General features: G+C 38.3%; 1 protein-coding gene across 3 annotated transcripts in view; it reads left to right on the plus strand.

The window, feature by feature from the left end:
- The window catches only part of ryr1a (ryanodine receptor 1a (skeletal)), a 174,182-nt gene extending 163,522 nt beyond the window's left edge, over positions 1 to 10,660 (plus strand). For 2 of the 3 annotated variants that reach the window (XM_067432722.1, XM_067432723.1), the window contains 14 exons: positions 478 to 646; positions 1,471 to 1,557; positions 1,682 to 1,936; positions 3,778 to 3,908; positions 3,993 to 4,035; positions 4,124 to 4,260; positions 5,752 to 5,812; positions 5,887 to 6,033; positions 6,829 to 6,963; positions 8,479 to 8,635; positions 8,712 to 8,776; positions 8,858 to 8,958; positions 9,042 to 9,093; positions 10,258 to 10,658. In XM_067432722.1, coding sequence (XP_067288823.1) covers positions 478 to 646; positions 1,471 to 1,557; positions 1,682 to 1,936; positions 3,778 to 3,908; positions 3,993 to 4,035; positions 4,124 to 4,260; positions 5,752 to 5,812; positions 5,887 to 6,033; positions 6,829 to 6,963; positions 8,479 to 8,635; positions 8,712 to 8,776; positions 8,858 to 8,958; positions 9,042 to 9,093; positions 10,258 to 10,353 — 1,636 coding nt within the window. In that variant the 3' untranslated portion in view covers positions 10,354 to 10,658. Of the gene's footprint in view, positions 1 to 477; positions 647 to 1,470; positions 1,558 to 1,681; positions 1,937 to 3,777; positions 3,909 to 3,992; positions 4,036 to 4,123; positions 4,261 to 5,751; positions 5,813 to 5,886; positions 6,034 to 6,828; positions 6,964 to 8,478; positions 8,636 to 8,711; positions 8,777 to 8,857; positions 8,959 to 9,041; positions 9,094 to 10,257 lie in introns of all 3 variants that reach the window. The other variant, XM_067432724.1, reaches the window with a different exon arrangement.
- The last annotated feature ends 15 nt before the right edge of the window (positions 10,661 to 10,675 follow it).

The raw sequence follows: 10,675 nt of genomic DNA on the forward strand, positions 1-10,675 counted from the left end.
TTAAATAAATGTATACATATTAAATAAATATGTAATAGTATCTGAATTTATATTTTATTTACTATATATATATAAATATATATATATATATATATATATATATATATATATATATATATATATATATATATATATATATATATATATATCCTAACTAAAATAACTCGTATCATATTACATACATCATATTGCCCACCTGCACATTTCAGCTGATTTACAATGTAGTCTTGATTTGGGGGTGGGTCACTCTGTATTTGAAAGTTTGAAAGGGTTTTAAATCTTCTAAATCAAGTAAAATGACTTAAAATCAAGTAATTTAAGCATGCCGAAGTCAACTTTAAACATAAACAATGTAATTTCCAAACAGCAAAATTGTGGCCAGTGAAAATGCTGAGTGGCTAGTAACTTTGGAAAACCACTAGCCACTGTGGCTGGTGAGCAAAAAAGTTAATGTCAAGCCCTGTCCATGTGCAACAGCACTGAGAATAGAGAGAAGGCAGAGAAAGAAGCAGAGGTCCAGCCTGACGCCACACCAGAAGAACCAAAACCTGAGAGAGCCACCAAAGCCAAGAAGGAGAAGAAATCAGCCAGAGGGGCAGGATTTGAGCTCTGGAACGAGCTGGATGTTCAAAGAAACAAATTCATGGTAGGGCAACATTTTTATTTTAGTTCTCATCTTTCCCTCGCACTTTTTAATAAATCCTTCCCTCATGGGTCAAAATGACCCGAAGTCCTAAAATTATACTTAATTTTTTCTTTGTCCAAAAAATTATTTCATTTGATTTTTATTTTTTTAATCTATTTTTAATGCAAATTTTGGGGAGATTTTGTAATTTACCTTTAAATTACTAGATTTTGCCTTTAAATAATAATTTAAGCACATTCTTTCAACTTAAAAAAAACCCTCACAATTTCATGCATAACCCTGTTAATTCAGCTAAAAAAAATCTCATGTTGAGCTTCTTTGCCGACCTCTTGTGGAAAAATAATAATAATATAAGATGATATTTCATGACTCTTGATGGCCTTATTGCTCTATATGGAGCGGATGAGCTGTTCCTCTGGGTCCTAAAGTCAGTTTCGCTTCAGTATACATTCAGAGACACATTTAGACATTATTTAGTCATTTTTTTTGTAAAATTTTAGCCTTATTAGTTTGAATATTGAGCATTTTTAGGTTTTTCTGTTTACTGAATCATTCCTTGCATTCCTAAGGGGGTCAAAATGACCCGTGAGGGAAGGATTGGTTACTCTTTGAAATTTCAACCCCAAACTCCTCGAATCCAGTCAGTTTTTTGTGTTTGTTTTTGTGGTTCAAGTCCTAAACTCTTGGGCCACTCTGATAAACACTCAATTTTTGAAAGTAATTTTAAAAATGAGTTTCGGGGTCAAAATGACCCAAGGGAAGGATGAGAACTGATGACTTTTAGTTACTTTTGATTGGCTGTTAATCTCCACTTCCATCTACAGAACTGTTTGTCCCGTAACTTCTACAACATTCGTTTCCTGGCTTTGTTCATCGCCTTCGCCTTGAACTTCATTCTTCTCTTCTACAAGGTCATCATTTGGATTTCTGGGCTCTTTTATATGCCCTTTTAAGCTTTCACATATTCATGGCCATTTTTAGTTAATTTCAAAATGGCAGTTTTTAACCAAAATGTCCGTCTTTTTATTTCTCCAGGTATCCGATAGCCCTCCTAACACTGATGAGTTGGAAGCCTCCGGCATGTTTGAAGCCTCTGGGCTGTTTCAAGGATCTGGGGAGGACTTTGATGGCTCTGGAAGAGAGGATGGAGGTGATGAGGATGATGAGGAAGGTCCTGTGTATTATTTCCTGGAAGAGAGTACCGGATACATGCAGCCCACTCTGTCCTTCCTGGCCCTTCTGCACACCGTCATCGCTTTCATAACCATCATCGGATACAACTGCCTCAAGGTTTGAACCACTAGTTTCACATTTTAGGGCCTAAACTTGTGTGATTATCAGTTTTTTTTATTAGGGGTCAAGCACTGAATGTGTCCAGGCATCCATTATAATCATTGGCATTCCTATTCTTCTTCTGGGGCCGGTTGCATAAAGTTAGACTAGTCTTAAAAGTAAGTCTTCTAATTTATTTCTTTAAGATAAGTCCTAACTTTTTTAAATCAGTTGCATAAAATGGTAGATCGTTTCAATTTGAATTAGAAAAGTAAGACTGATTACATTTTGACTAATTGCTAGTTGGACAAAGTAGTGCTTAAGACACAGTCTTAACTTAGTTTATGCAACTAGCCCCTGTTTCTTCTTCCGCTCTGGGAGTCTATGGCAGCCTATAGAATCGCTTGAGGGAAAGTTATGAAATTTGGCACACAGATAGAGGACAGTCTGAACTGTCGCCAGAGCAAATTTGGAGTCTCTAACTCAGTCCCTCTAGCGCCACCACCTGTCCAAGGTTGCACTCATGTTTGTGCTAATAACTTTTGAATCATAAGGGCTAGAAACTAAATTTTCTATAAAATCCTAGGCTCCAATTTTCACGACAATCTAACCAGATCATCTTCAGAACATGCTGACAAAAAGTTATGGAATTCAATTTGATTTGTCATACCGTTCTCGAATAACGCGCAAATGAATTTGACGAAGTGCCCACCATAATGAGCGCGAGGCTATATCTCCACTGCGCTTTAGCGTATTCTGACCAAACTTGGTGTGTGTTATGACAACCGTGTTTTTGCCCATAACCTCTAAATCTCTTTAGATTTATGGAACAGTTTTGATGCAACATGCCAAGTGGAACGATACCAAATTTTCCATTGTCGGCCATTTTGGGCATCGGCCATTTTGAATTTTGTCATGAAATGCTATATTTTACGAACAAATTGGCGTATCGTTAAAAAAAATCCTTTTTTTTTTCTTTCTGAAAATGCATTGCCTATTATAATAAAACCTTGGGTCATGCCGGGAAGATAGAAGCACATTTTGCCATATTTGGTCGAACTTCCTGTCTGGCATGTTGAATTTCTTTAAAAACATACTTTTTCTAACTTCTCCTTGACCGTTTGTCCGATTCTCACCAAATTCGTGTCATATCTTCGGACTGTGTCGACAAAATGTTATGGATTTTGTGACGATAGACAAAACCGTTTTGGTATACCGCAGCAACAAAGTTGAGGCATGATGCCAAAATGACTCTGAGGCTGTATCTTTGCAATGCTTTGGGATATTGACACCAAACTTTGCATGTCACTTTTGTTACACAAAAATACACATTTCAGTAGTTCAACGATAACCGTTTATTTAGCCTTCGTGCTCGGGGGAAAACCGCAACAACCACCACACTTTCGGGGACTTCATAATAAGAGTTCCCTTTTCCTTTTGGTAAACGGTCATGTGCAATCTTAAACAATATTCAGCACAGAGATATACATATGCATGAATACATTTTTAATGTCTTAAACTTAACAATTGTCACCTCATTCTGACCACATCAAATCAGTTTGGTCACAGCGTCACCTATTGGTCGAAAGTGATAAACCATTAAATTATTTTACCAGTGACTATATTTATGATTTTTCAGCCATTTTGCCAAAAATAATCTTAAAATGTCTTTTATTGGTCATTGTTGCACGTGATCTGATGCTGCCAGCCACGTAGGCATGACTTGTTGTGTTCTTTGTGCTTGGCCCCGTTAATTGCTGCTTGCAGCTATATTTTATTTCTGATCTTGAATATGTACAAGCATGTTCTTATTTATTTGTGCTATCAATAAATAATCATGATGTCATGGTCTCTGTTAGATTCCACTGGTCATTTTTAGGAGAGAGAAAGAGCTGGCGAGAAAGCTGGAGTTTGACGGTCTTTTCATCACCGAACAGCCAGAGGATGATGACATTAAAGGCCAGTGGGACAGACTGGTGCTAAATACACCGTAAGTGTGGAGAAATCTTGATTATGGTTATTGTGGTCCTTTAAAAAGAATGATAATAACTAATACTCTTTTTCATTGTTTTAGCTCTTTTCCCACCAACTACTGGGACAAATTTGTTAAGCGAAAGGTAAACCAATATTCTTTCTCTAAGTTGGTGTTGAGGTTTAAAATTAGTGCATTTAGAAAGCTATATTACTCTTGATTCCTTTTTTAAGGTTCTGGATAAATACGGAGATATTTATGGCCGTGAGCGTATCGCAGAGCTGCTGGGAATGGATCTGGCATCGCTGGATGTCAGCAAACAACAGACAGACAAGAAACACGAAGAGCCAGACAACTCCATGCTTGCATGGTATTGAAAAAACATCACTACTGACATATAAAGCCGCGTTTCCACCAAAATTACCCGGAAGAATTTGTCCCAGGAACTGTTGCTGTCTGCGTTTCCATCGCGGTCTAAAGTACCGTGAAAATTAGGCAAATTTGTCCAGTGACGTAGGACTGTAGCTTCATCGTTAACTTGGTGACTTTTATGGCATTATTAACACACACAAAAATGTGAATACAATTTTAATCATGATTTGAAAAGACTAAGTGGTCGTAAAAAAAAAAAATGGTCACACTTGGCAAGGCAAGTTTATTTGTATAGCACATTTCATACCCAATGGCAATTCAAAGTGCTTTACATAGAGTGGGTTTCACGTCCAAAAATGACCGCCGTAGCAAATTATTGGGAAATAGGTGTGTACAACCTACAAATCAGCCACAATGCCGAAAAACGCACAGTGCTTTTTGAAGGGGTGAATCTCTAAAACATCAAACCACACTTAAACACGCATATATACACACACACACACACACACACAAATTATTGTGTCACTGGAAATGTGACACAGCAATGAAAGGGTGAGACTGTAAACCATCAAGATCACAATATAGACAGACACACACACACACACACCAGAAACGTTCACAAGTCTTTCATCTGGAGTCTGAGTCAAGTTTAAAGTCTTTATCACTGACTTCATTCACTATGTGCTGAGTGGACACAAGATGGCGCCAGTAACGTCTGTTATATAGTGTTGTTATTGATGACAGTCATTATCAGAAAATATCAAAGCTCAAAATATCAAACCTAGTTGTTTTAGGTCAACATAAAACATTATGCACTTTAAAATATGTGCTTTAACATCTTTCAATCATTCTCTATCTAAAGCCCTATTCAGATGGTAATTGTTTCTCATGTGGACGTCCATAAAAATAAATTTGCAGCCTCCTCAGTGATAAAACTCGTGCATTCGGATGGTGATTTATTCAGGAGGAGCGAGTTCTGTCACGTGCTCAGTCAAATGTTATATGCTTAATTAGAATAAAATCATATTTAATGTAATAACAGGAAATTATTAATTATTTAAACCTCCTGTTTAAAAAAAAAGATTTAATTATAAAAATGTTGAAATTAGCGAAAATTAGCTGCAAATTTAACCTGTATAACGTTAATTACTGCCGTAATAACGGCTCATTTCAAATATTTACGTGTTTTTCTTCTCTTTCTCTTCTGAGTGGTGATGAAAGATTATTCTTGTAAATACTTTCCAGCATTTCAGTAATAAAAGTGTAGGATCGATCTGTAAAACGCATCCGAATTACAGCAAAGCACAACGATACGGTGCTCTGCAGGGGTCAAAAGGTTATAAACAGTTCATTTTGAAGCGATCTCTTCTTGAAAACTCTATAGAGAGCGTCACATGCATTTACTCTTCCCCTGAGATGATCAGATTGGTCAAGGCAATGTTTTCATATGAGATCAAGTTTTAGATTTTCTTTCTGTATTCATTTTCAGGCTCACTGCCATTGACATCAAGTATCAGATCTGGAAGTTTGGAGTTGTGTTCACAGACAATGTAAGTCATTTTCTCTTGTTTTTTTGCAAAGCAAAGTTCATGTGACGTGCACTTAAAGTGTCCTTTGTTTTCAGACTTTCCTCTACCTGGTGTGGTACACAGTGATGTCACTTTTGGGACATTACAACAATTTCTTCTTCGCTTGTCACCTTTTGGACATTGCAATGGGTGTTAAGACCCTGCGTACAATTCTGTCCTCCGTCACACACAATGGAAAACAGGTACAGTCAGAACAACAAGACTCAAAGCGGGGTAATACTTTAGAAAAATGGTCATTAGTTAATAGGGCTGGGCAATATCTCGAAATTATCGAAATATCACAAATGTACATATCGCAATATGCATATCACAACGGCATGCAATATCTGAATGATTTTAATAGGCTACTTCAACATTGTGAAAAGTGTCCGTTTTAGGTCACCGCATAGCAGAGAATAGACTGGGCTCACGACTGTTACTCATGGGACTTGCTTGATGTTAAAAAGAGTCAAATAACAATAACAATAACTAACCCTAACCCATCAATTCATGTTTTTAGGTATATAATTGTCCGGACCTCGGCCGGTGAGGAAGGTTTATTTACTGGACCCCAAGCAATTTTAGTTGAAGTCCCCTGTCGTATCGCATATCGAATATCGCATTATTTAACAAGATATTGCATATCGCATTTTTCTTTAATATCGCACAGCCCTATTAGTTAACTACAGTAGTTAACATGAACTAATAATAAACTGCACTTATAAAGCATTTTTTTATCTTTGTTAATGTTAATTTCAACATTTACTAATGCATTATTAAAATCTTGTTAACATTAGTTAATGCACCATGAACTAACATGAACAAACCATGAACAGCTGTATTAACTAATGTTAACAAAGATGAACAAATACAGTAACAAATATACTGCTCATGGTTAGTTCATGTTAGTTTATACATTAACTAATGTTAAAAAATTTCTAAAGTGGTTCTGGAGCTCAGTAGCGATGCCCCGGCTGACTCTTTCGGGTTGTTTTTAGCTGATGATGACTGTGGGTTTGCTGGCTGTGGTTGTGTACCTCTACACTGTGGTGGCCTTCAACTTCTTCAGGAAGTTTTACAATAAGAGCGAGGACGAGGATGAGCCGGACATGAAGTGTGACGACATGATGACGGTTGGTCACTTTATTAATTCTATCAAATTATCCTTTATACTCTTTTCCCAATAATGTATTTTAGGCAATTCTGTCAAATCAACCGCATTTTGGATTTTTTTTTCTGTACAAAGACAAGCATAAATAGTGATGAAAGTCAAAATATTAAATGTCACAGATGTATATTTACTGAATAATCCACTGTTTTATAGAGGAGGATCAAAATTTGCATTCACCTGAGATTTGCAGCCAATTTACAGGCGTGTAAAATTGACTTTAGAAAGATGGCAGCATCATTATTGTATTTTCACACAGAGATTGGTTGGTCTATTATTAAAATCTGTTGACTTTATCAATCTTTGTAGCATTATATGCCAACGGTGACAGTTCAAAAATTGGAAAAAGTACTTCTTGTGTTTTTCACCTCAAGTTTGAATGCCTGTAACTTAAGAAGTATTACAAATATTTGAATATCCTTTTAGATTCTGATTCTTAACAAACTTTCCTTTTGGTGATTTCATTTTAAATGCCCTTGAGATAGATATCCTAGAGATATGGAGATCTTAATGCGGCTCCAGGAGTAAATTGTACAAATTTTCAGTGATCGAAAACTAAATGTGGTTCACTTTATACACAGCTGTGTTTTCCAGACGGGCTACCAAAACGTAAGGCTGTCAGCAGGCCGGTGAATCTTAAATAGTGAAATAACATTCATTTCTTGATCTGCGTTGTTCACTCTCTTGATATTTGAAGAGCCCGCATGTGTGTTGTGTGTGTGTGTGGTTCGCACTTATATCCACCGATCGGGCGGGCCAAGTAATAAAAAAACAAATAAATCGCAGGTGGATGAGAAATAAATCATTGTGTTTGTTTATTTTATTATTTAAATTATTTTGGTTGCCGCTTTCAAATCAATCCCTTCCGTGAACTGACCGTTGAAGCTCATTAAATATGCAAATCTTATCCAATCCTAGCCGTGGGCATTTACTTTCAAGTCTCCAATGACACGCCCATCAAAACCCAGCGTTCAGGAGGAGAGCCTCAAAACCAGTGTAGAAAATAGCCTACTGGTATTACTTATTAGTTATGAGTTCGCTTTTACCCATTTTGAACAGTCACCGTTGGCATATAATACAACAACGATTGATAAAGGTACTAATAGACCTACCAATCTCTGTGAAAATTCAATAAAGATGCTGCCATCTTTCTAAAGTCATTTTTACACACCTGTAAACTGGCTCCAAATCTCAGGTGAAAATTATCAATTTGACCCTCCTCTACAAAATAGTGGATTACTCAGTAAATATACATTTGTGACATTTAATATTTTGGCTTTCAAAACTATTTATGTTTGCTTTTGTACAGAATGTTTTTTTATTTGAGCCAGGGATTCTCTGGTTGAGTTAACTCTTTTCAGAGTTGGCCTACTTAACATTTTTGTAAAGCCATTTGTTGTGGGTTATTCACTTTTTTCTCAATTTCTTCGCTAATAAACACCTGCTGTATGATCTAACTGATCTCTCGTTCTCTTGGCAGTGTTATCTGTTCCACATGTACGTGGGTGTGCGGGCAGGTGGAGGTATAGGAGACGAGATTGAGGACCCAGCAGGAGACGAGTATGAACTCTATCGGGTGGTTTTCGACATCACCTTCTTCTTCTTTGTCATCGTCATCCTGCTGGCCATCATTCAAGGTAAGACTTGAACTTGGGTAAAAGTTTGATGATTGGAGATTTCATTTAGAAAAACACTGCATGTTTGTCTGCACAGGTCTGATCATTGATGCTTTTGGTGAGCTGAGAGACCAGCAAGAGCAAGTAAAAGAAGATATGGAGGTACTAAGATCATTACTGTCCAATAATAATACACATATTAAGTATTTGTTGCTGATTTTACACATTGCTTTGCTTCTTCAGACCAAATGCTTTATATGTGGTATTGGGAGTGATTATTTTGACACAACTCCACATGGCTTTGAGACCCATACGCTTGAAGAACACAACCTGGCCAATTACATGTGAGCGATTCAACGCACCTTTCTGATGATATACGATCTCTCCATCTGCAGACAAACAGAGCTAATATTTCTCTCCTCACTAGGTTCTTCCTGATGTACTTGATCAACAAGGATGAAACGGAGCACACTGGGCAGGTGAGACATGTCACAATGTTCATACCTCGTCATAATTGCAATAGTAAAAAGTTATTAAAATATACACCGATCAGGTATAACATTATGAGCTCCTTCCTAATATTGTGTTGGCCAAAACAGCTCTGACCCATCGAGGCAGGGACTCCACTAGACCCCTGATGGTGTGCTGTGTCATCTGGCACCAAGATGTTAGCAGCAGGTCCTTTAAGTCCTGTAAGTAACGAGGTGGGGCCTCCATGGATCGGACTTGTTTGTTCAGCTCATCCCACAGATGCTCGATTGGATTGAGATCTGGGGAATCTGGAGGCCGAGTCGACACCTCAAACTGGTTGTTGTGCTCCTCAAACCATTCCTGAAGAATTTGTGCTTTGTGTCAGGAGCATTATCCTGCTGGAAGAGCCACAGCCACCAGAATACCGTTTCCATCAAAGGCTGAACATGGTCTCAGCAATGCTTAGGTAGGTGGAGCGTGTCAAAGTAACATCCACATGGATGGAGGACCCAAGGTTTCCCAGCAGAACATTGGCCAAAGCATCACACTGCCTCCGCCGACTCGCCTTCTTCCCATAGTGCATCCTGGGGCCATGTGTTCCCCAGGTAAGCCACACACACACACACACACCCGGCCATCCACGTGATGTAAACGAACACGTGATTCCTCAGACCAGGCCACCTTCTTCCATTGCTCCGTGGTCCAGTTCTGATGCTCAGCCACTGTTGGTGCTTTCGGCGGGGTCAGGGGTAAGAGGTCACCCTGACTGGTCAGCAGCAATTTGAGCTGAATTTTAGCTTGTCTGTTTGACGGGCCAGCCTTCGCTCCCCACGTCCATCAATGAGCCTTGGCCGCCCATGACCCTGTGGCCGGTTCTCCACTGGTCCTTCCTTGGAGCACTTTTGATAGATACTGACCACTGCAGACCGGGAACAGCCCACAAGAGCTGCAGTTTTGGAGATGCTCTGACCCAGTCGTCTGGCCAAACTCGCTCAGATCCTTACGCTTGCCCATTTCTCCTGCTTCTAACACATCAACTTTGAGGACAAAATGTTCACTTGCTGCCTAACATATCCCACCCACTAACAGGAGCTGTGAGGAAGAGATCATCAGTGCTATTCACTTGTCATAATGTTATGCCTGATCGGTGTATATGTGTGTTTGTTTGACAGGAATCATATGTGTGGAAGATGTACCAGGAGAGATGCTGGGATTTCTTCCCTGCCGGAGACTGCTTCAGAAAACAATATGAAGACCAGCTTGGATAAAGGAATTCAGATTTGAACCTACTTTACAAAATGATTATATTGTTACGTGACAACCCATGTTTTATGTACATTTATACTTCTAGACATGCACAGTACCAGATCAGGTGAACTCTGTTATACACTCAAAGTGCATGCTATTTATTCAGAGTAAGTTTTGGGTCGTTTTTAAGCATCTTCTCATTTAAAATGTCGCTGAGACCTGTTCTAATGATAATATAGTGCGGCACTTTAAGTTTTAATTTAATATGAATTGTATTTGATGGTATTGCAGTTATAAGCATAAGCACTTCAACATCAGCTCAAACGTTAGAATTGACTGTGA

This window comes from Pseudorasbora parva, chromosome 23 (genome assembly GCF_024679245.1).
Source record: "Pseudorasbora parva isolate DD20220531a chromosome 23, ASM2467924v1, whole genome shotgun sequence".
NCBI classification, from domain to species: domain Eukaryota; kingdom Metazoa; phylum Chordata; class Actinopteri; order Cypriniformes; family Gobionidae; genus Pseudorasbora; species Pseudorasbora parva.